Below are 26,148 nucleotides of genomic sequence, written 5' to 3'. Positions count from 1 at the left end.
TTGAGTTTTCCCTCTAATTGCTTCTTTTGGATTCTCTGCTTTAAGCTCGACAGGCTTTAACGCACTGCCTCCTCTGGTGATATGCCTTACTTTGCTTCATTCCTGGTCCGATACCAAGCTAGAGATATCACTAACACATGTGAGAACACATAGGGGGAAGACTCTCGCTTGGCTTTTTCTGGGCCAAAGACATATGGGGTGAGGTTTTCAGCTTGGGTAATGATGGTAGCGATAGCTTCTTCTTCATCTGAGACGTGGCAAGTGTATGTATGAGGTTTTATTTCTTCATCGTCACTTTTCCAAACAAAAGGTTCTATGGTGCAGATAAAGGAGGCGAGGTCTATGGAAGGGGAATAGGGAAAGATGGCATTTGTTCCTGGTGAAGAGGGCTTATGGTTTGGAAGAGGGATGGAAGTGATGTTCGGTTTTGTGGGAATGATGAGGAGGCTCTTGTCAATGAGGTCCTCGATGGCACATTTCAAAGCAACACATCTTTCAGTAGTGTGTCCTTTCCCTTGGTGGAAATCACAGAATTCTCACTCAATGACTTTGCTATTGGATCTGGATGGGGACGAGGTTCTAATTAACAGAGCAAGCTTCTCCTTCTTTACCAAGATTCTCATAATGGACCGAGGCTAACGAGTAAAGTAGAGAATTCCCTCTGGGTCCTGGAGGCTGGCCTTGCAAGAGATGGTTGTGCAAGGGCGGAGTTGGAAGGCTTTGCCTTTCTCCCCCATGTAGTGTGCGTATAGGGGTGTTCCTCTTTTTCTTTTGCTCGTGTTGTGTTTGATCATCTCGATCGCCAAGGCAGCCCCTTTGTTTGTTCCTTCATTCATATTATTAATTTCATTCTTTGCCATTAAAAAAAAAAACACCATGTTCATATAGTATCTTTAGTTCAATTTTTTTATGATTTCCAACGCTATATGGGGTATTCTGGTACTGATTGAGGATCCACCAAATCAATAATCTTAATCACACCCAAGTTTGATCATTAGATCACATTTTGACAAAGATATATTGGCTCGTTGAACCATAAAGTTAAGCTCTCAGCTCTTGCATCTCTATTTTTACCTCGTAAAACTTAGTTATAAAAGTGCATGTTTTGTTCATGAATCATGTCTGTGGGATTTTCATGTTATAATAGTAGTAAAAGAATTAATATTCCCACTGCAGTTTACTCGTTTTATCTTGAAAATGAAATCAGAGTCAGGAAAAGAAAAACAAAAAGTGGTAGAATGCTAGAAAAGAGGATGGAAATATATGACTTTCCAAACTAGGAATTGGAAACATACCTAACAGGGTTAGTTTCATTCGAAGGGTGGGAAGTAGAAGCCATGAACGTCTGGTCGTTGTTGTTGATAGTTGGGAGCAACCAATTCATATTTTCAGGGTTAACCATGGATGATGTTTCTCCTTGCCAATTTTGGTGTCCCTGTTTTAGCCAACAATTTAATATATTATTCAACTAATTATCATTGATTGTCACATATAATTAAAATAATAACATTCAACATCTATAAGAAAAAATCTTCCCATAGAAGAAGTCTGTACCCTAGAATTGTTGGCAGAGGTCCCACCAAGCAGATACGCATTCGAGCCCACTGACCCCTATTATCACGATGATTAGGATCTTGGATTAGGTCCCACAAGCAAGGATATCATATAAAACTAAAATATTATGGGACTTCAACAGGTATTAATACACTCATCAGGGATGGACAAAATCCGCCCCATAAAGATAGAAATCCGCCGCTGTAAATATTTAGGCGACACAGAGCTACAATGAATATTTAGAGACGAAATATGATTTTGAAAAGCAATCAACACCTGTCCAGTGGAAGTTGGTACGCTGGACGAGTTTGCCGAGGTGGCCCCTTGTTGGCTTGGGGAAATTGGTCCATTGTGGTAATTGGGAAAGGTATTTCCCTGTTGAAGTGGCATCATTGAAACCGATGTGTTGGGCTCCACGAGTCCCTAACATGATAATTTTGATATATAATTAGGCACCACAAAGGAAGATTTCCATGAAGATTTAGAGTGTAGGTAAGAGTTCTAAAAAGGGATTAACACCTGTTGAAATGAATCAGCTGGCATCCAGGACAAGTTTGTTGAGGTGGGGAGAAGCGGTGTTGAGGGAATTTGATGACCCGGTACTATTCCCTATTTCCATGAAGATCAAGATCAAGAATTAGGCCCCCACTAGAAAAATTATGATATAAAGTTGCACAATCTTAAGAAAAAGAAATGTAAGATAGATTCAGACATGGGGTAATTTATGAAGTTGGTATATTGGTGTAGATTATTCTGGCTGAGGTCCCCATACTGAATCAGGCTCCACAAGAAACGCATGCAATATAAAGGTCCTAAAAAGAGATAAAAACCTGGTTATTGAGTTGGATATGGGCTGGTGGAGGCTCAGATGACACCCTCGTTTGCTGCCAAGTTGTCACATTTAAGTTGTAGCCACCGCTCATTCTGTTGAAGGCGCCTCTACACATACAGTTGAAGGCATCGCCGCTCGTGCTGCTGAGAGCATACATGCCATTTAGGTATTGATTCGCAGGCAAATCCATTCTTTCAGTGAGTCGATCTGGAAATGAGGCTGGAGGAAGCCTATATTTGAAATATATACAAAGGTTAATCGATGCATTTAGACATGAGTAAAGCACAAATTTTCTATTAGTAAGAAATCAACAATCAATGAGAAAATTTATAATAGTAATGGTTTATAGGTGCTAATATAGAAACCAAAACCCTTATATTTTGAAAGACCTAGAAGTTAAAAAATTATCAAGCATCCATGCAAGTAGAATAGAGCTAATTAATATGATATAGGATATCATGAATTTCAAGCATGTTAGTGTTATATATATATATATATATATATATATATATATATATATATATATATATATATATATGAGAAAAGAGTTCATGAGCTCGAGCTCAGATAGCTAATCTGAGCTCGAGCATCAAAAACTCATGTGAGCCCATAGTTTTGGGGTGATCCAAAGCATTCATTGCTCGAGCTCAAATAGCTAATATGAGCCCGAGCGTCAAAAACTCATGTAATCCCAGTGTTTTGGGGTGATCCAAAGCATTCATTTGGAAGGGCCTTCCATAGATGGGGTCTGTACCAATAATCAGATCCATAGGATCATCCTGACCCATCCACTTTTGGAGGTGTTAGGATGATAAAATGAAGCTGATTTTTGGTGGACACCCTATCTATGATAGGGCCTTTCAAATGAATGCTTTGGATCACCCCAAAACACTGGGCTCACATGAGTTTTTGACGCTCGAACTCAGATAAGCTTATTTGAGCTCGAGCTCAGAAGCACTTTACTATATATATATATATATATATATATATATATATATATATATATATATATATATATATATATATATATCTGTGTGTGTGTGTGTGTGTGTGTGTGTTCTAGGGTCCATCGCAAAAGGCATTTCGCGGAACATCTATTGCATGAGAGAGCGGCCACCTCATGAATAATGACAAACTCTGTTAGAAAGTGAGCCTATGTGGCTGCTCCATCATGCAAAAGACGTTCTGTGAAATGCCTTTTGCGATGGAACCTAGCAAATCCCATAATGATTGTAGGTAGTCTTGTAAATCAAATTTGAAATTGAGCCAAAAGTTTATAGAAGGCTCTAGAGAAGTAAAGACAAATCATAGTCTTCAAAAAAGATCTAGAGAAATCTAAGTCCATCGATCATTATTAGGTGGGAAGTTTGCAAAATTCCTCAAAGTTCGTAGATTAGCATGGCTTAAGTAAATGGAACTACAAGAATGTCTCTTTTAGCAGCCGACATTTACCGGTGGTCCCTAAAAAAAAAACCGCCAGAATTTTTTTTTCTTTAGCAGCAATCTATTAATGACCGCCGGAATATGTGCCATTTGCAGCTAAGTTGTCTAAGTTTGTACCGGCTGTCTTTTGAGTTAGCCGATAAAAGGGGCAGCCCAGTGCACGAGGCTCCCGCCATTACAGGGTCTGGGATGTATACGGGCGGTTTTTTAAGACCACCACTAAAACAATGTGACATGCTGCTGGTTTTAGCAAATTAGACATAGATTATATAGGCGGTTTCTATATGATCACCAATAGAAAGGCTAAAAAAAGACCGCGCAAGCGAAATTTCATTTCCCTCCTCTCCTCACCGTAAAAGAGGAAGTTTAGGTAGAAAAAAAATGACCCACCCTAACCTTCCTTCCTTTTTTCACTATGACCCCTTTCCCGCCCCCTTTTACTGGCAGCCACATGACCACCTTTACCAGCGGTCATGATTGCCGGTAAACCCAATTTTATTGTAGTGTAGTTTGTACTTTCATACTTCTATGTCAATGCTATCTTACTAAAGAGCATTTGCGTGAGACGAAGAGTATGGTGGGAAAATTTTGAAAACTAATGTATTTAATTTGTCGAGTTTTCATGAAAATTTGATGTAAAAATAACCCCTACTAATGTTACCACCCATCGGCACTCTAGATAATTTATGGATTTTGGTGTAAATACCTAAAACATTAAAAGAAGAAATTTCTTTAAATAGAAAGTTAAAGAAGCCTTTCAAAAATATAAATTAGTACTCTAATTTTATTCCTTTTCATTTTGACATGGCGCGCACTTAAATAAACTTCTCAAAAAACCCTATATTCCCAACGTCTCTCCCTCTTCTTCCCATCCTCATCTACATAAGGACAATTGAGCTCTCTTCCCCCAAAAAAAGTCCTCTCTCGGACTTTTCTATAATACGAGCTTTCTACTGTACGTTTTTCTTAACCATACAAGCCTTCTCTACACAAATACAAAGTCGAATTTACATTTTATTATTTTCCAAACCATTTTATTTTCATCTCGGTCTCACATGTCATGGCAACACCCACATCGAATCGTCAGCCTCCATATCGATGATCAAATAAGGCTTCTACGGTCTAATCTTCTCCTATTATTTCATATTTTATTGATTATATTCATTAGATCCATAGATAAATTTCAAGTAGATCATCACAAGAGGGACTCTTAAATTTCAAGTAGATCTCCACCCAAAAACCCTAACCCTAGCTCATCATCTTCTTCACAAGAAAATGAAGCATTGTAATCGCAGCTAGAAATTGTCTAATGGTGCCAGAAGAGAAGAGAAATTCATACAATCAACATTCCTTAACACAATTTGACTCCCCACAATTCTCCTCATAATCTGAAAGGTACATGCCAAATGGAAGTAAGCAACCAAACAATTTAATTTCTGTTAGCATCATATCCTCTATGAAGGTGCACCAGAAAACAAGCTTTGGGAGATCATTACATGATGGATTAGATCCCGTAGGCTAAAAGGGACATACGATTAAAAGTGGGTATTAGGATAATTGTACACTGGCGAAAATCAAAGAAAATAAAATAAAATACTTGTCCAGAATAGGAAGTTATAAATTTGGTTAAGATTTGAATAGGATTAAAGGGGTATAATGGATGTTTATCTCTTTAATTGTTAAGAATGGAGAGAGGAACGCAAAAGAACAAGACTTATCCCACGTCTGGGGGAAACCCTCTGCACATGTGCAATTGAAGAAGAGATTATTATTTCTGTTGGGGAAGGTCGCCTTGTTTCCCACATGTGGTGGGAGGTAAATTTGGAAAGAAAGACTTTAGGTTTTCTGGGAAACCTAGAGTATAAAATTACTATTAAAACGACACAAGGTCGGCGCGGCAAGAGTGGTGGCTGAAACGAGTGAATATCTCGTCGTTAGAGAAAGAGAGTGAAAAAGAGAGAGGAGAGAGAGAAAAAGAGAAAGAGAGGAGAGAGAGAAAGAAGAGAAAGTGGACTTTTCTTCTTGGGTTTTTCTCTTGGGCTTTCTTCTTGGGTTTTTCTCTTGGGTTTTTCTCTTGTACGGTCTTGGTTTGGGAAGCAAGGAAAGGGTTGCATGTTTTGGGTTAAATCCATTATAATCCTTGTATTTAATTTTTCTCATAGTGGAAGATCGTGTTTCTCGCTTGTGGAGTAGGCTTGGCCGAACCACGTAAACTCTCGGTGTTCATCTTGTAGCTCGTTTATTTTACTTTTCCGTTTAATTTGTGCACGATCAGATTGATTTACCCGGTGATGTTGCCAAAATTTGCTTGACACAATCTAGCGGTGATAGAGTCGATCCTGTAAGCAACTTGCACTCACAGAGTAGATGTTAGTAGACCCGGAATTATGGTTACGGACGATACTTCAACATTTAAGCTAAAGATCGGTATCACAGGAAAATTGAAAGGAAGGAGATGAAGTTCAGAAGTCTTAGTAATGAGGGTGAATGGGAGGGGATGTGACTGAACTTGGTCTTCCCAAGTTGCCTACATACCCCTTTGTTGAGGATCAAGTCAGACATAGATCCATTATGAGTGCAAGGGTCCTTTTTTATAGAGAAAAGAGTCTGCAATGATTAGCATCTTACTATTTTAGGAGTCTTGCCCAATTGGTCAACTTCCCCAAGAGATAAGTTTTTATCTATTTTTTATAGATATCCTATTCCTAAACGAGCAAGTTACTTTTTAATAGATTTCCCTTAGTTGGAAAGCCACCGCCTTAGAGCGCATTACCTCTTTGAGGGACGGTTTCCTAACTAGAGACGTTGCTATTTATAAGGAGAGGATAAAGTCCCTTAATAATTCCTTCTAAAACTAGTGAGTCGGTTCTAATTATTCGGAAGTGCCACATGTTGACCATCAACGGTTAGTGCCGATTTTACCCCCAACACCCGGTGAATCTTCTAACAATTTCATTCAATGCCTTCCATTTACAAAGAACTCTTTATTTGTAATAGACTTCGACTCTCCTAAAATAAAGCAATTGGATGACTCCTAATCCTAATATGAAGGAACAACTTCCTAAAATAAAGATATACGATTATTCTCTCAACAATAGCAAATCTCCATCAAATAGAAAGAGATAAGGATTGCACCCCTAAACTCCTAAATTGAAGGAATCAGATCAATCCCTCCAAAACATAAAATCACAAACAATTAAAAAAAGAGATAACGATTGCTTATTCATAGTGCACGTAACATCCCCTCCCCCTTGAGACAAGCCTTGTCTTCAAGGCTAAAATTCCTCGTCTGGATGTTCTTTCACTTCTTGAATGTCTGGATATTCCTCCTCTTCACCACCTTCTAATAAGAACAGTTGTTGTTGCTTGCATCTATGGCCCATGGCATATCGTTCGTCACAATTATAACACAACCCCTTTTCCCTTCTCGCTTCCATCTCAGCTTGTGTTAGCCTACGAATAGGAGGTAGGGATAATGGCGAGGGAGTCTTTGAGCTAGAGTTCTCTTGCAGTGCTTCTTTAATAGGAGGTAGGGATGATGGCGTGGGTGCGATTAGCGAGCTCCTCGAAAAGGAGCTCCTCGAACTTCTCTTAATATGTCTTGACCGATCCGATCTAACTCAGTTTAGTCAATTCTCCAATTGAATCCTCGTATGCCATTTGCCCAAAACGGATGGATAAAGATTGCACAAAATCTACCCAACTAGCAGGTCTTTCTTTGGTTTTCTTGAGCCAACGGAACCAGTGCAGGGATTTTTCCTCCAAGTGAATGGAGGCCGGTTGTACCTTCCGTGCTTCATCGATTTTATTGAAGTCGAAGAATCTCTCACATTGGTACACCCAACCCTTGGGATCTTCCCCATTAAAACAAGGAAACTCAATCTTTGCAAATAGGGTAGGTAATGACCCATTAAATGAAGATGATGGTTCACGTGATGGACGTGACGAGTTAGCGTGAATGTGGCCCTCAGGTGAAGAAACCTTCGTTACGAGTTGATCATATTTCAGGTTCACGGCCGCCACTAGTTGCCTAAGCTCCGTCATAGCCGCGGTTTGTTTTTCCGAACGTTCCTGCAGGTTGTCTAATTGACTCCTCCAAGCGTCTAGCATCTTGTGCTCCAGTCCCCTCTGGCATTATCACCTTCTTCATAGGTCAAGAAACATGCTCTGATACCAGATGTTAAGAAGCATGGAAAGAAGAACACAAAAGAACAAGACTTATCCCACGTCTAGGGAAAAACCCTCTGCACAAGTGCAATTGGATGACTCTTAGTCCTAATCAAGGTTTTAAATTTCGGACCGAAATTTCAGGTTTCGTTCAACTTCGAAACTGAAATTGTAGATACCCGAAACGTTACCAAGTTTCGTTCGAAATTTCGATCGAAATTTCGGCGGAAATTTAAGGAATTTCACCCAAAAATCTAGATTTTTTTTAATTATTCAATACTTTCCTGAAATTACCGAAATTATTTGGTTTCGTGGATTTCGCCCAAAATTTCGGTTTCGGTGAGGACCAAAACACTTTCCGAAAGCGAAATTTGAAAGCATGATCCTAATATGAAGGAAAAACTTCCTAAAATATATGATTATTCTCCAACAATAGCAAATCTCCATCGAATAGAAAGAGTTAAGGACAGCACCCCTAAACTCCTAAACTGAAGGATAAGATATTCTCCAATTTCTTCAAATTTTCTAGTATTCTAATTCTCCAATTGGCTGGTATCGAGATAAAGGGGTGTAATGGCTGACATTTAGGCTTTGTAACGTTTTAAGCCACTCTTCATGTGATGATGCTTAAATTCCTTTGCCACTCTTCATGTGATAATTCCTTTGCCACTCTTCATGTGATAATTCATTTGCCACTCTTCATTTAGGCTTTGCCACTGTTCATGTGATAATGCCATCATGAAGAGTGGTGAAAAATAAACAAGAAAAATCCCTAAATAGTGATATCCCTAAATGTAATAATTTATTTAGCAGTCAAAATTAGTGTTGCCTGGTTTGGTTATCACTTTGACTCACCACCATAGAAAAAAAAAATCATTACTTGAACCGATTCATAGCACAATTTTCATTAAAAAGAACAGTAAATTTTGAAACAAAGCATGTATGTTCACATTTTTTGTATCTGCATATACCAAAAAGAAAGAGTGTGATGGTTTTTATTAGATTTTCTATTTTTGTTGAGTTTTAAATTTCTAACGACATTCCTTCAACCTTGCTTTATATTATACAAGGAAAGTTAGTGACACTAAGTTTAAAATAATGAGTTTTTTGCCTTAACTGCTTTGAAGCTTACAAACACTAATACTTTCTCATAAAACTAGAAGCACTTAGCAAATTATATCGAATCATACTAAGAAAATAACTAAAATGAACCAAAGAGCCAAACCAAAAGATTAAACCAGATTCATATGGAAGATGTGAACAGAAGAATGGGTAACACTAGCCAACCCTCTATGGTGATAATACTTCTAATAAATAAGGAAATGATGATGAAAGCGGCAATGATGATTATGATGATATATAGATGATGATGTTAGGACATAATAAAAAATATACCTTGGAGAAAGAGAAGAGGATTCAAGGATGAAGGGGGTGTGGTTAGGTTGATTTCCCGTCGTATTTTCTTCCTCGGGGTTAGACATGGGTTTCTTTCCAGCCATCTCCTTCAATCATAGGCAAACGTTTAAATTAATAGATAATAAAATATAGCTATGCCTGATACATATGCTGTACAAGAAAAAAGACCCTGCTACCCTTCTGTAGGCATTGGATAAGTATTTATAGATAATAAAATATCTATAAAAAATATGGGAAATGGTATCCCTCCCCCCAACATTATTAGTTAAGTTTTAAAGGCAAAGAAACGTTAGAGGGGGTGAATTTATCATCAAGTAGTGAACCGTTCTCACAGAAACCATATCAGGGGTGGGGGGAATATCATTTCCCAAAAACAATTTATTATTTAACCTGTACTTATAATACCATTAAAAAGAAAAATTAAAAGTAGCATTTTTTTTTTTGAAGAAGGCAACAGAATATGTATATATATAAATATGAATAAGAATAACCGAGATGGTCCTGTTGGAACAATGAGCAGAGAAAATAGCAAAATAATAACTCAAGGGGGGAGATAGTCAAAACACTCCAATTCGGCCCGAGAAACACCGCTCTTAGCCAGGGAGTCGGCTGCCACATTGGCCGATCTCCGGACATACTGAAATACCATGGAGTAGCCATTTGCTCTATCCTCTATCTCCTCAAAGAAAGGCACAAGTCGCCAAGGGGGAGAAGCGGCTCCCGAAAGCCAGCGAATAACGTTTACGGAGTCGCCTTCGACTATCAGTCTGTCGCACTCCAAGCGAGGCATGGAGAGAATCCCACAAAAATTAAAAGTAGCATTAAATGGCTAAATACTCATTTAGGAAGTGAAATTCTTTTAGATGAGGGAAATTAGGTTATTTAAAAAAATGGTATATTTGTTAAATAAATAAAAAAACAATAAGAGATGAGTGTCATATACTCTCTCATGTAATTTTGGTAAAAATTTTAAAAACTTTTGTATTTTTTTCCATATTTTTCACCAAGTTTTTTATAACCTCGTTGAGTACGTGTTTCACTAAAACATGTTGAAAATGCTCAAAAATTACTAAAAAAATCTAAAAATTGTAGAGACCGTTTAATATCTTTATCTTGTTGTTTTTAACAAAAAGAAAAGTCCAGTAATTCTTTGTAAAAGAAAAAATTACCCTACTATGATGTAAAATTCAATAAAAAAAATATACCTTATTATGATGTTTAAATTAATCAAATGTTTCACATCAATAAAAATAATTTAATATGATGTTTAAATTAATCAATGTAGAGTATTTTTATTTCTTTACAAAGAAAATGTGTTTTCCATAAATAAAAAAAATAAGATAAGGAAATTACATGGCCTCATACAACTTTTAAAAATAAAAGATAAGATATGGATTCTCCAACATTTTTAATTTTGTAAAACAAAAAAAATCAATGAGGATAGCAAAAACATAATAAGGCTAAATTAAACTCAATTAAAACTACGGAAAAATTCCAAAAAAAATTCAAAAAATTACTGAAAATTGCATGAGAGCCTATGACACTCTTATCTTATTGGTTTTTTAATAGGCATACCTTTTTTCTAAATAAAAAAAATACCCTCATCTAAAATAATTTCACTTCTGAAAAGGGTAATTTAGTCATTCCATTGTATTTTCACTATTTTTTCTTTGTAATGGTATTATAACTTGATTTGAATCTTTAAAAAAACAGTTTTAATATTTTTTTAAATTATTTCAAGTTTTTAACTATCTAGGTTGAGTTTTCACTATCCATGTTAAGTTATTATGTAACTCAAATAAAAATCTTGAAAAAATTCTAAATTTTCAAAAAAAATATATTAAAATAGGATGATAAAGGTGTTATAGAGTCAAAAAGGATTTTGGGGATTATTTTTTTTTTAATTTTTGATACCTTTTAATCTATTTTAATTTTAAAATGAAAATTCAACTAGTTTATGAGAAACTGAATGATGGAATTTAAAACTAGATTACCTTATGACATATTATAAAAAAAAAGGCGATGATATTTTCACCCCCCTGCAGTACGCGTTGACCCCCTTTTTAACGTGATTTGACGTCAAAAAGCGCTAAAGTTGCCCACTGTTCAAGCTATAAGAGGGGCAAATGCGTACTGCAGAGGGGTTGAAAATATCTTCTCCCTATAAAAAATGATAAAAGAATTTTAAAAATGGTATTTTCGCAAAAAAAAATTGGAAGATAATGGTGTTATAGAATGTCAAAGAATTTTTGAGATTTTATTACAATTTTTTTATATGTTTTAAATGTTTCAAAATTTTTAAAACAAAAAATAATAGAGGATTTAAAAAAATTCAACTTGGATAGTTTAAAACCAAATTAACATATGTCACAGGTATGAGGGTAATTGTAATAATTAGTTGCAAAAAGACTATAATTAATTGGTTTTTTCTGGTATTTACGTGGTGAACTCTGAAAGTGTAGCAATAAAAAAAACAATGAGCCTACATATTTAGGTGAAGTATACCATTTATTTTTTAGCCCCACTGTGGAAAGGACTTGCCACAAGATGGTATGGTAACCGAATTGGGGACCGACAGAATAGAGATAACAGGGTTAGTTTAGCAACAAACCTTAAATCAGTCTTTGTTACACTCTGCTAATTTCTCGTTCAAGATGCTGAAATAGTGCATAAAAATATTTTAAAAAAAATAACATAAACTACGAAGAAACCCATGTTCGAGGAATTTTGTGATTTAATTACAAGCAAAAGGAATTATACTATAGTAATTACCAAATAAAAAACAAACAAAAAGTAAAACAAGGAAGTAATTACACCCCCATAACATTAGGATTTTTGTGGCATGCATGTGGGCTCCACTTTTGGGATTTTTTAGGACATATCATGTTACAAAGGGCTAGTTTGTCATTAAACAGTCGTGAGGGCGAGGAAGAAAAAATACAAATGGCTTATTTTTACTAAAATACACCTAAAAATAATATTTGAAGTTATAAAAAATTGGAGTGTATTTTCATAAACTAGTATAATAAAATAGAATTTTGGATTGTCCTATGGGCTTCTTTTTTTAAGTTCTCTGACTTGGTAGAGAATTATTTCATACGATGAAATATGTCCATGAATCGTGCTAATGTGTCTAGATCCTGTCTCTTTAAGTTCTGATTTGAATGGCCCATGTGTTGTTTTTAGAGCTTCATCGAGAGAGAGAGAGAGAGAGAGAGAGAGGCTCTATCACTAACACTTTTTAAGATCTCAAGCGGCCTCACCAAAAACTTTAGGCAGATATGTTCGTGCATGTCTTAAAAAGATTAAAATATTAGTGAGATAACAAATAAAAGGAGATAAGTTCAGAAGGACAAACCAGAGAAGAAGAAAAAAGGACCCCTCCTTACCTATTTGTTCACAAAAGGACTGCAAGTACAAAGAATAGCAAATACATTAGAGCCATATTCCCAAGACACCAACAAAGAAAAAAAAAACAAAAAGTGATAAAAAAAAATCCAAGCATACTAATCTCTCAGATGACAAGGCAAGATCGATTTAACGAAATAAGAAAATGGGTATTGGAAAATGGAAAAATGAGATCAGGGTTTTCTTCAGAATATTAACCTTTTGTGTCTAGAATATTTAGCAAGGACAGAGAGAGCTCTTTTGCTTTCTTTACAAGACTGCTTCTCTTACTATCTGTTGCAACACACTTTTGCATGTGAGGGCTCATATATGTATATTTATAGGCGGAGAGATAGAGGGACATGTAATGACAGCAAAGAAGGAGCTGAAAAAGAAAAAAAAAACGGAAAAAGAGTCTGAATTTGCATGGAGTTGCGAATATGGAAGATTATGAGGAAGCAGGCTTTGGATTCTTTTGAGCCAAATATGGGTTAAAATCCCGACGCGGCAGAATTGCCTCTTTGGCTTTTATTCTTCTTTTGTGAGACAAATGATAGACTTTCGTTACAAGACAAGCAAAAGGGGGATGGAAATATCACTTCCTCATATGGAATATCATTTCCTTAAATGGTAATTTCACCCCATTTGGACGGATTGCCACATCGTAGAGAGACGTCATTTGTTGCAAAATCTAGTGTTTCTGTTCGATGAAATTTGGCTGTTTTCTTTTGTTTATTATTTAGTTTGGTCCATACAAGTAGAGATTTTAGATGTAAGAATTTTGGGGGTTTAATTCGTCTTCTTCTTTTTAATTAGATTGAACATGTTAGAAGTGGGATGTTTGTTTCACAATCAAAGTCGAGACGGAAGATGGATTAGAGGTCTTGTTAGGTACCTTACCAATACGGCAAAAGCTCCAGAGGGAACTCATTAGGCAAGGCCCTTTAAACATGTCTCATACCGGGTTAGGACCCACTCAGTACAATACGTAGGCGGGGCCCCACTTAGGACCGTAACAAACCACCACGCTTTTAAATATGCCGTCCTTAGTGACTCACTCTATGACAGCTTTCACTCTAGCCTTTTTTTCCAGGTACCCATTTCCACAAGTGGCCTCATCCGAGACTCGAATAGGGGACGGGGTGATAAATGTTAGGTACCTTACCAATACACCAAAAGCTCCAGAGCTTATGGAACGCATTAGGCAAGGCCCTTTAAACCTGTCACATACCAAGCTGGGTCCCACCCAGTCCCATACCTAGGCAGGCCCCGCTTAGGACCGTAACAGGTCTTGAGTTCTAGATTGTTCCATTTTCTTTTTGTTGGAATTGGGAGATGACTCCCCTAAGGATAATCCCTCTCCCCCCTTCTCTAACATGAATTGTGAGCGGACTTTAGCGCTTTTTTAGCGCTTTTTGACGTCAAGTCACGTTAAAAGGGGGGTGTATTATCCTAAGGGGCGAAAAAATCATCTCCTGTTGGAATAATGTAATTTGAGATTTTAAATGAACAAATTGCGGGGATTTGGGTGCTTTATTTTTAGATTAAATGTAAATCAAATCATTCTATTAGATGAACTAAATGTCCGGTTGATATCTGTTAATTTCCATGTTAAGTTTATCACTTTATCTTGCTCAAAGTTCTGCTGAGAAATGTTAATCGTGATTGGAAATGATCGACATTCACACTATATTCTACTGTGACAGAAGCTTCCAAGTCTAGGATACCCACTGCTTACTTTTCATTAAACATAAAACAGGGGAACGATATCTTTGGAACTCTTCCGTAAATGTTGTCTTTGTTCTTTTTTTTTATACTGGTCATAATTAAAATTTTACCAGTCACAGTAGATGAAATACTTGTATTGGGGATAGAAACATAAGTGATGTAAATTTAAAGCCAACTAACACACATAACCGTTAGTGATGGTTTATGAGAATGCTGTTTGAAGTTGAGTTCTGACATCATGTTGTTTTCATCATCATTCATCAGCTGATAGGCTTATATATGTGTTGTGTTTGAAGTGTTTAAATAATACAAGCTTTCCTAAGAAATTTCTAGTTGTATATTTATACTTTTTACCAAGCAATTTGTTTGACAAGTGAAGTTTTCAAGCAACAAAATCCAATTCCCTTAGCCGATTAAGCTGCTGCACCCGTTAATTGCAGTGAAAATAGAGGGAGAAACTGTCAGAAGGGTCAAAAATCATGTCAAAAGGTAAAAAATACAAAAAAGAGCGGTTGGAGGGCATATCTAGAATTTTATTTTTAAAAGAAAAGGACAGATTTTGGACAAAACAAGACATTTCATCCTGTTTCATCCAATACGGACGAAATCGAATGGAATGGACATATGCATAATGAAATTCCAATGGACATTTCAGAGATTTTATATGGTGTAAGCCCTTGTAGTCCCGTATTTTTTAAAGAGTACGGTACGGACTACATCATGGGACGATCCAAACCGTCCATAAGATGGAACACAACATAAATAGGCTGTTCCCCATAAATCATTTCCATAGGATAATCCTAGCCCTCCAATCTACAAGGTTTCCATAATATGCAGTTCCTCTATAGATCGCGGGTTGGGATCATCCTATGGAAATGATTTTTGGGGAACACCCTATATACGTTGTGTTCCATCTTATGGACGGTTTGGATCATCCTATGATATGGTCGGTATGGTCCTTTTTGAAAAAGAAGGAACTATAAGGGCTTACACCATATAAAAACTTAACGTTTCATTCCTTGTTTCTGTACCAATTTTCCTACTCGTACAAAACCTTTCCAACAGACCACTCTTCTCTACTATGGAGGAAACCTTACATCGAAGGGATCACTCTACTCTACTATGGAGGAGACCTCCTCAAACTCCAAGGGAGCCCCAAGCTCTCAAAAATTTGCAACAACCAGGAATGACCAAAAACACAGGCACAGCCCTGCACCTCTATTTATAGATACGGTAGAAGATTCTAGAAGCTATCAGCTAAAATATTCTACAAGTGGTGTTGAGGCTGCTTGTGGCACATTCACATCCAGATATTCTACAACGTTCACACGTCCAATTTTCTTATGTGCATGCGGCTTTTGTTCTCATCTTCAACCCCTTGGAAAAGACAGGGCACCCTCGGATAATCATTGCCACCTCTCTTCTCTTTGATTGGCTACCTCACAAGTCCAAAAAACTCATCAGGTAGTACGTAGTAACAAGACCATGGGACCTACCAATAACACAAAACATCTCAACCCCATGAATGTATTAATGTATAAAAGATAAATAACGCCTTTCTCAATTATATAGCTTAAGCTTTTGGAGAAGTTGGTAAGTTAACATGGTATTAATGCCAAAGGTCTCGAGTTCAAACCTCCCGGATAGCAAAAATCCACATGCGATGGTCGGCCCAAAGTGGGACCACATGTGCCACTTGTTTGCCAAGTGGGCCACACGTGCGGGGGAGTGTTAAAGTATAAAAGATAAATAATGCCTTTCTCCAAAAGCTTAAGTTGGTAAGTTAACCGGCAATAGAAATATCTGCTTTTCTGGCCCAGACCCCTTTGGCAGAGCTACATGAGGCGTTAGTGTTGAGTTGGGCCAAACTCCTTAGTAGGCCCAACTCAATTTGGCCCAGACCCCTTTAAAATTTGATCTTACGTATATATAAGCCTGCCCATAAATCCGGCTCCGCCACTGCTTGGACACAACTCTTTCTAGTTGATTTGAGGAATCTGTTCAGTCGCCGGTTGATCCATCTTCTTGGGATTAGCAGGGACTACGAGGTTGGAAATTTTACAAATGGTTTCCTTGTGGCCAAATTTATGACAGCATTTGTAGTAGTTAGAAATCCTTTCGTAAATGAACTCCCCCCCCCCCCCCCCCCCCCCACCCATCTTCCTTTCTGTCCAGGGAATCCTAGCCATAAACGATCAGGGAGATCATCATTGATTCTTAGTTCAACACAGAGTCTTCTAGATCATGTAGAAGTAGTTCCATCGATTTTCAGCACTCTTCCAACCAAACCACTCACAGAGACAAGGAAATCATCATTATAGCAGAACAGTGGGAGCCTAGGGAGGGTGATCCATATGGGAGCAATTGGGAGTTCTTCACCTGGAGCATAATCTGGTGTCCACCTTAAGAACCGGGGTAGGAGACCTTGAATCTTGATGTTGTTTGCCAACCAGACTGACATGAAATCACTATCAGTGCCCAGCCTGATGAGCAGGTGTCTCTGATCCATGGTTTTTATACGGGATCTTTCGAGAGAGAGAACTTCTGTTTCAGTGTTTCTCTGACCAGAGCACGAGGAGGTCTTCCATAGGAGCATTTCGCAATTAGAGAGAGATTGAATGTAGCAGAACCATTCAGGATATCCTCTCCATTGAAGTAGATTGCAGGTTCCCCGTAAGGAGTTTTCTCTGCAACCTTCACGCCGTGCTCATCCTAGGCAGGAAGAACCGCGTGATAACTGCAGCAGAGAAAGAGTTCCTATAATATATAAAATTTTGATGATCCACCCCGAGGCTGCATTCTTTTCTGGGTTAGAAAAAAACAGAAATATCTGCTTGGGTTTGTTTAAGTACATCAATCCTCGAAGATTGTTGACCGTATGTCAATGAGGAAATGTGTGGAACTTGCACATTTCTGTCTCATGCTAGACCCAGCCCATTCATAGCATTTCATGCAATTTTGGAAGGGGTAGTTCCCTGGCTCTGTGAAACTGGTTTTCTACCAATGCGGTTTTTCTAGTATTGATGAATATTAAATCACGTGCCCAAGATTACATATCATAGCATGGGCACAATAATTTGATTAGGGGTGTGTGATGGAATCCGTGGTGAGGCATAGTTGACAGTGATGGCCCATACCATATCTTGATATTCAAAGTTAAGAAATGCTTTCGAATTTTTCGATGAATGAATATTTAATTATGGTGTGCTTAGAGATATCATAATATACAATAATGAAATATAATTGCCCGTAGCGCCCTTATTATAATACGTGCTCAAATTTTGGATTTGCTTGATTTTCAATTTGCAAAATAAGAGACGTGTTTTTTCAAAATTAGTTATTAAAATATATGTTTATTTTGTAGAAAATAATTATTTTACTAAGTTTTAACAATTAATGGAAATACATTTCATACATGATAACTAGGGAGAATATGAAAGCAGACATCTTGAATTGTACAGATGTAATTGGAGAAAGGGAATTAAAAAACCCAATTTGATGCTTGTTTAGTAAAATATCATGGAATATGTTGCGGATGTGCACAATGGCATGATGAAACTATGACTATGATTGCTTTGGAATCAATCTCTGATCTATGGAATGGCAACATTTGGACATTAAGGTGTGAAATTGGTTAGACCTTAAAAATCATGTTTCATTTATTTTAGAAGCTTATTCTTCACTCTTTGCAATTAGCATGTGGGAGATAGAAAAGGTCTTATCCTTTTGAGTTCCATCCACAACTATTGATATTGGATCAAGGGATTTTAAGAGCTGGTAGTGTACCCCCTATGCTTGTTGGTATAGTTTTGACTGAGAAAATCATTTCATTTATATTCCTGTGGTTGCTCATTTTATATGTTGTGTCTTCTTGTCCGTGTGAATGTCACTTCTCCATCATGTGTAATGCCTCCGGAGTTAACATGTGAGCCTTAACCAGCAGGATGCTTTTCAGGTGAATCTCCACACTGGTTTTTACTTTTGTATTTTCCATGTATGGTGGTTTTTCATTTTATCAAGAAGAATATCTTTTTCCATTTCTCGTAAAATAAACAGAGTTATAAACCATATCTCATAAGCCTTGCACATATATACCATTGGCATATACACTAAACTTGGTAAGTCTAAATTCTAATGCTGATAACAAATGGACTTCCCTCAGTAGTTCATGTTATACATATTTGTAATGCTCTACTGCCTCCAGCAGGTGTTTTTTTTTGCAATTAGCAACTCATCTTCATTTATTCACATTATCATTTTATTTTTTATTTTTATTTTTTTTAATAGGTAAGCTGGGATTGAACCTCTGAACTCAGGGTTGAAGAACAAAGCCTTGACCAATTGAGCTAGGGGCTCAATCCCAATTTTTTGGTAGGTAAGGTGTGATCGAACCTCTGACCTCCATGTTGAAGAACAAAGCCTTGACCATTGAGCAAGAGACTCAATCCCCTACATTATCATTTTATTACCATTCCAGATCGGGTAAAATCCGCTCAGCAACCAGGGGAAGCAAAATGAAATCATGATTTTTCCAAAATAGAAGCAATCACTATAGATATCATAACCGATCACCATCAAGAAAGAGTTAAGAGTATTACACAGCTATTGACTCACCAAATCATTTACATCACCTATTGGCTATTACAGATAGTCACAGCTCGCAGGCAAAGGAGAGCTAGAGCAACATGATCATAAAATTCCTTGGGATTTCTATGTTATTTCCCAGTTTATGAGAAGGAAACATGTGATAAGTAAGAGAACATAAAGAAATTGACTCATGAAACAAAAATATTAGACTGACACTGCTTATCTTGCCTATTCTATGAAATTATCTAAACTAGTTAGTTCAATTGACTAAGTGGGATGACAAAGACAGATGTGATTCTGTCTTCAGTCAATTGTACACTAATTTGAGCATGGGTCTTACACAGGTGACTGCGATGAAACCCGCGAATGCTGCTCTCTTTTATGACATCCTTTTCGTAGGAATGTACAAGTTATGATCCAGCAGTGTAGTGCAGAATAAACGGTCCCTTCTGTAAAAGTGACCTTCCTTCTTGCTCAATCTCTTTGTTCCTGTAGAAGTATAACTGATTAAATAACACCAACTCCAATGGCTTAAGCGTTTGGAGTAATTGGTTGTTTCACACGATATCAGAGCTACAGGTTCTGGGTTCAAAACTCACGACTCCATGACATTAAAAGTCCACATGTAAGGCCAACCCAAAAAGAAGGGGCCACACGTGAGGGGAAGTGTTGAAGTATAAATGATTAAATAACACCAACTCCAACAGCTTAAGCATTTGGAGTAATTGGTTACAGTTCCTATAAAACAACAGGCGGGTGTGGGTAAATCACAGACATATGGAACAAAAAGCAGTGGAAACTCTGATTTCCACTACAAGGCAGAGGTAGACAATCTGCAACGGCACTGTGTTCCATTCTGGCCATTGCCCAGCTGCAGAACTACATAATAGAAGAATGTGGGACGCGACATATCTTTAATGTTTTGAATACCTCTGTATCCTCACTTGACTAGTTCTAGTTTTTGGGCTTGTTCTCAACTCAGATGAGATTAATCATTTTCTTCTGACCATAACCGAAGATTTAGTACTTTTGACATCACTTGTTTTATAATGCTAAACCGCTAATTTGTTCAGAGCAATTTATTGAGTTTTATTGATTCAGATTACTTAAATAACTAAGTTGTTTCTCTAAGTTTAGGGTCCAACGTAGTGGATTGGATTTAATGCTTGCTTCAAACAATTAATCCAAAATTTTGGCATGAATCATGGAACATACAAGTTTTAAGCGGCATTGACATGTTTGTTCTTGTGATGTTGAGGAAATTAATCAGTTCAATCAGAATTGAAAAGGAAATATGTGTTCAGTACAGGTTAAGTATTAGAAATTGTTATGAAAAACCCCAGTAGCAATCTTCAATTTCAATGGCAAGGCAAAACGAAAGAACCAAACACAAGCAAACGCACAAAGACACAAATATTTATCTGGTTCAGAAAAGCCTACATCCACGGCAGAGGCAACGAGAAAATCCACTATAAGAACAAGAGATTACAAGAGAAGATCAATATATCTCACCACACCCACAAGAAACCCTAATACACCATTTTCTCTTGCTAAGCTCTAAACCCTCTTCTCAAAGACAAGAAACGAAAATAAGCCCTAAAACCCCTTATTCTAATCGGGCCGAAATCACTTAAAAAAGGGCCGGGCCAAACTTGTTTTGGATTTTGAGAATCAATTGAGTCCAAAGCTGATTGTTGGACTCAAATCAAACATAATTTTGAGGAAAATAATCAGCTTTGGACTCTAATGGTTAATCAAAATTCAAAACAGAAAAGGACTAGGGATTACAGATTCTAATGGGTAATCCTTATGGGGTGGTTCATGCAATCCTTGGATAAGCTGCTCTAGGATTGCCTATCCTGCTTCAATAAGATTATCGTGAAATTATCTTGCCCAATGTTCATCCATTTTATTCTGGTAATATTTTTATCAAAGACAAAGGCCAACATGAACAGAGCAAATGAAAATATCAAAAGCAACTCTAAATGAAGGGAAGGCCCTTTTGCAACCCCCATTACAACTGAAATTTGAATGCAAATGAAATTCAAATGAAGACATTAATGAATGTGTTGCACTTGCAATAGATACGTGTCCACTTATTAGTAGGGCTGCAACTCGAGCCGGGTAAAACCCGACCCGCATCGACCCGACCCGAAAATAGCCTGGGTCGGGTTCAGGTTTCATGGGTTTCGGGTCGAGCCGGGTTCAGCATTCAAAAGCCCGCATGAATCTCGGGTCGAGCCGGGTTTGAAGGAGCCCGACCCGACCCGACCCGAGTTACATAAGTTATAGTATGTATATTTTTTTCTATTGTTAGTTAAAAGTTAAAGGGATAGTTACATTTACACCCCCTCTAGTTTCTGACACATCCACTTCCACCCCTATAGTTTAAAATGTGACAAATACACCCCTGTAGTTTCAATTTGTTTAAGGTAGGCCCCCTTAGCTGAAGGTTCGTCCATAGATTGAAGGGTTAGGATGATCCGATGGAGCTGATTTTTTGGGCACACCCTAACTATGTCAGGACCCATCAAATGAACGCTTTGGATCATCCAAACAATGTGGGCCCACATTATTTGGATGATTTTTTGGTAGTGTTTGGATTCGGGTAGGGGCCCACATTATTTGGATGATCCAAAGCGTTCATTTGATTGGTCCTGACATAGATATGGTGTGCCCAAAAAAATCAGCTCCATCTGATCATCCTAACCCTTCAATCTATGGACGAACCTTCAGCTGAGGGGGCAAACCTTAAACAAATTGAAACTACAGGGATGTATTTGTCACGTTTTAAACTATAGGGGTGGAAGTGGATGTGTCAGAAACTAGAGGGGGTGTAAATGTAATTATCCCAAAGTTAAAAGTGAAAACCCACGCACCCACTGTTACTGTATGTGAGTGTAATTTCTGCTTCTATGAGTTGAGTTGATTCAAGTGTTTGATTCAACATTGTTTGATTGTAATTACAACATTGTTTGATTACAGCATTGTTTGATTCAAGTGTGATGTGAGTGTAATTACATCATTGTTTGATTCAAGTGTAATGTGAGTGTAATTTCTGCTTCTATGAGTTGAGTTGCCTTGCCAAACAAGAATTTTCCTTAAAAATTTGCGTCAACGTGAATAAACCCGACCCGACCCGAACCGACCCGAGATTTATCATGGGTAGGGCCGGGTTTGGGAATCGTGGGTTTTCCGAAAAAAAACCCGACCCGACCCGACCCGAGATATTTCTCGGGTAGGGTTGGGTTCTCCAAAACCCGACCCGCCCGACCCGAGTTGCAGCCCTACTTATTAGTACTAATGTTGTTTTAAGTACACTTGCTTCTTCAAAGAAATTCTCTTTCCAGCCCTTGGCTGGCCCATCACCATGAATTAGAAGAGTATATGCTTGCTAGGAACCCTTGTTTCACTCTCGATCCCTTCCTATGGAGAACTCGCGAGCTTTGAATTCGACTTCTTCTGTTTTCTCTTCATCAACATTCTCTACTCAAACAATGTGAATCTCTTGATTATTTTCTACCCACGAACCCGACAGTTTCAACTCAATTTTCATCGCGGGTTGGGTTGATATTTCCTTGAGTTGGGCTGCGTTAGAGTTAGGGGTGCAACTCGGGTTGGGTTGGTTCGGGTTGAGGCCAACCCTAACCCAACCCGAGATAGCATTCCCTCAACCCTAACCCGACCCAACCCGAGCCTCGGTTTGATAATGGTCAACCCTAATCCAACCTGCCTCCAAATCGGGTCAGGTTGAGTCGGGTTGGTCTGGGGTTCATCTAGGGTCAAACAGAAAAATACAAGGAAAAAAAACATAATCCTAAGAAAATCATGATAAAATTATAGGACAGAGGTCGGTTCGGGTCGGATTGCAAAGGCCTCATCCCTAACCCAACCCAAAATTAAATCAGGTTGGCTTTTTCCAACCCTAACCCAACCCAACCCGAGCCAAAATCGGGCATAACCCGTCGGGTTCGGGTTGAGCCTGACCCAAGTTGCACCCCTAGTTAGAGTTACGAAGAGCTAACCCGATTTAATTTTGTGTGTTGGGTTAGGTTAGTGTTAAGAAAAGCCAACCATATTTAATTTTGGGTTGGATTTGGGTTGAGGCCTTGGGCAACCTCACCAGATGACATCTTCCTAGTTTTATTGTGATTTTATTGCAATTTAAAAATCTATGGATTTCGATTTTTTATTTTATTTTTGTATTTTTTATTTTTTTTTGCTTTACCTCGGCCCAACTCGAACCCAATTTGTTCCAACCCGGCCCAACCCATCCCAATTTGTAAAATCGGGTTGGGTTAGGGTTAAGATATTTTAAAGTCTGGTTGGGCAACTTGGGCTAGGGTTGCCACGAGCCAGGTTGGGTTACGGTTGTGGTTTTGGGTCCTTGCGCTAGGGTTGGGCTCAGCCCGACCCAACTCGGCCTGAGTTGCACCTCTATCTGTTAAACCCTTTTTTCTGGCTCTGTTTTTTTTTGGAAGTCAAGCAAATCAGCTTCTCTCACCTTTTATTTGGATTCCTTATTATGGCTCACAAAGATGTGTGAGTACACAGGCATGTGCAGTATGGATACCTAGGAACAATAGACAATTAATGTACACCATATGGATAACAAAGTAAATACAGGTAGCTGTTCCTTGCCAACCCACACCATTGTCATCATTACCCAATATTTTTCCAGAACTCTATATCCACCACAGGCTCTAGTGACAAAAAAAAAATCAAGGAAAACCCATTTAAGGAAAACAATTTTCCAGAACTATACCCACCACGAGAGAGGGAGAGGGGGAAAAAGAAAAAGAAAACCCCAGATAAGGAAAAAAAATAAAACAAAATTCTGATCAAGCCCTGGAAAACCCTGCAACTCTTTCAAGCCTCATCTATTAAATACAAAATACTATAATCAATTGTTTCCTGTGGAAATGGAGGTGGAGAAACTAATCAAAGGTGGCAGATGGACAAAACCCCATTTTGTTTTTCTATTGATCATTTCTTTTACATGATAGAACAGGCATTTGGGTTTTCATCACTGAACATGGTGGTGAACTGATCATCCTCTCTGGTTGCTATGTTAGAGATGGCAATGGCTTCAACATTCCTGACATAACCAGGAGGGGCCTTCTTGTCATAAGCTTGTGCAATATAGGGATGAGCCACAAGGTTGTAAGGAACATAAGGCCAAATCTCAGCCTTTTTCCCTGTAGATTTTACCTTTTTCAGAACTTTGTTGGCCTCCACATACCCAGTTACAGTCACCTTCTGTTGCTTCCTATTTATGTCCACAGATTGAACTCCTACAAAGACAGTATAGAAATATATCAAATACCATCACAAGATAACAGAGCCACCAACACATTACAAAATAGAGAAGGAGAAGAAACAAACCATTCATTGAAGAGAGGGCTTTCTTGACTTTAAGCTCACAGCCATCACAATCCATCCTGACTTTAAGTTCCACAGTCTGCAACATCTTTTTCTTCTTTTTATGACCACTGCCCAATAAACCTGAGAAATATTCCATAGTGCCTCCCATGTTGTATTTTATGAAATTTGTTGAAAGATGATTTCTTTGGAAACTTTTTAGAGAGGATGGGACTAACTCTATCTCAAAATGAGCTTAGATTTTGGTTTTCTTATGGGTTGGAAGGACATATGAGAGGTTCCAACGAGAGAAGAGCTGAGTAATGAGAAAATGACAAGACAAGGTTGTTCTGTGAAAATAAAACTGAACAAGAGCTGAGAAAGATGGCAAAAGATCAAGAAGGCTGTTGTTCTGTGAAAAATATCTGAAGAGAACTGAATATTTATATAAAATCCTGATGTGGGTTTCCTTAGAAACACCAAGAAGCTTCCTATGATACCTTTCCCAAGCAAAAAAGTTTACACTGCTCCTTAATTCTTAACTTGCTCTGAAGTCTTAAGCCTCCTTATATAGACCTTTTAAAAAGCAGGAAACAAACAACAACCCAAAAGCTGTTTCACTGAACAAATTAGAAAGGAAAGTTATTGGAAAAAGCCATTAAGAGTGGTTTTGTTGGGACTTTGCTTTAATAAATTTGAATTTGTCTCCTCTGCATGACAGTATTTAATCCTTGTAGTGCAAGTAAGCTGTTGTAGGCAGTGGATTTGAGCATGGTGTTAAAAAAGTCTAGTTAAAGGAGAGGATGGCAGATGGGGAAGTGGTCCAATCTCAAAATTTAAGAAATGTGTTGTGTTGGAATCTGATTGCATCAGCAACTGCCACGTGTAGGGTGACTTGGCTACCACATGGCAATAAGTTTCCAGTCAATACGCAATAGCTTTCTGTATGTTGACAGGAAAGGGTAGTGATATATTCGACCCCTTTTCTTCCTTGGGCCAGCCCCCTCTAGTGCATCTATGACTACTTTTTAACACTACAAGGAGGTTGCCCGGGGAAGGAAAGGAGTGAATATATCATTTCCCACAGGAAATTGTCTATGGGTAGCCTAATGTTTTGGGTTGCTTCTGGGTGGCTTATTAGCCTTGGATTGGGCGGTGGGATTTTGAAAAATGAAAACAACACATGAAGTTTGGCTGGATTGACAGGTGGCATAAAGCTAGTAGAGAAGCTTTCAAAGCTGGCATTTTTTATATTTAAATTTCAAGTCTGTCTCCACAAAAAGAGGGGGAATGATACTTCCACGCCTTTTTTCAGCTTTTATACTCTCTTTTGAGAGAGAGATGGGAGATGAGACATACACCCCCCTTTTTGTGGGAATATCATATATTAACACTAGAGAGAGAGAGAGAGAGAGAGAGATGGGACATGAGACATCCACCCCCCTTTTTGTGGGAATATCATATATTCACACTGGCACAATTTGATAATAGGCAAACTCACCTTGTCTTTTATTATTTAATTGGGTCTTGGGAACATTTTGGGAATTGTAATAGCTTTTGACAGCTTATTACATATTTTGATAATGGGGTGAACCCGGCTTCTTTTACATCGTTAAACCACCTGTCAAAAAGGAAATTCCAAACCCAAAAAGCTCTCAACAACCAATTAAAAC

The 26,148-nt window shown here is 37.9% G+C and overlaps 1 protein-coding gene across 1 annotated transcript; it reads right to left on the bottom strand.

Annotated features, from left to right (window-relative positions):
* Nucleotides 1–23,949: 23,949 nt before the first annotated feature.
* Nucleotides 23,950–25,119, bottom strand: LOC143848880 (heavy metal-associated isoprenylated plant protein 23-like). The gene is made up of 2 exons (XM_077357935.1): nucleotides 24,500–25,119; nucleotides 23,950–24,408 (listed from the first exon to the last, which is right to left on the bottom strand). The coding sequence occupies exons 1-2, from the start codon at nucleotides 24,645–24,647 to the stop codon at nucleotides 24,110–24,112; spliced, it is 447 nt and encodes a 148-aa protein (XP_077214050.1). The 5' UTR covers nucleotides 24,648–25,119; the 3' UTR covers nucleotides 23,950–24,109.
* Nucleotides 25,120–26,148: the final 1,029 nt, after the last annotated feature.

Source organism: Tasmannia lanceolata, unplaced genomic scaffold, assembly GCF_043159265.1.
Source record: "Tasmannia lanceolata isolate RefF3 unplaced genomic scaffold, GAP_Taslan_0.1 ptg000016l, whole genome shotgun sequence".
Taxonomy (NCBI): Eukaryota; Viridiplantae; Streptophyta; class Magnoliopsida; order Canellales; family Winteraceae; genus Tasmannia; species Tasmannia lanceolata.
The sequence above is the reverse complement of the archived record's forward strand: the minus strand, read 5'-3'. Positions and strand labels throughout refer to the sequence as shown.

What these genes read in the sequence shown, in the direction of transcription:
- LOC143848880 (XM_077357935.1), bottom strand. Translation starts at nt 24,647, where the DNA reads ATGGGAGGCACTATGGAATATTTCTCAGGTTTATTGGGCAGTGGTCAT. An exon ending in AGCCCTCTCTTCAATGAATG is followed by an intron (nt 24,409 to 24,499) that starts GTTTGTTTCTTC and finishes CTGTCTTTGTAG; the next exon opens with GAGTTCAATCTGTGGACATA.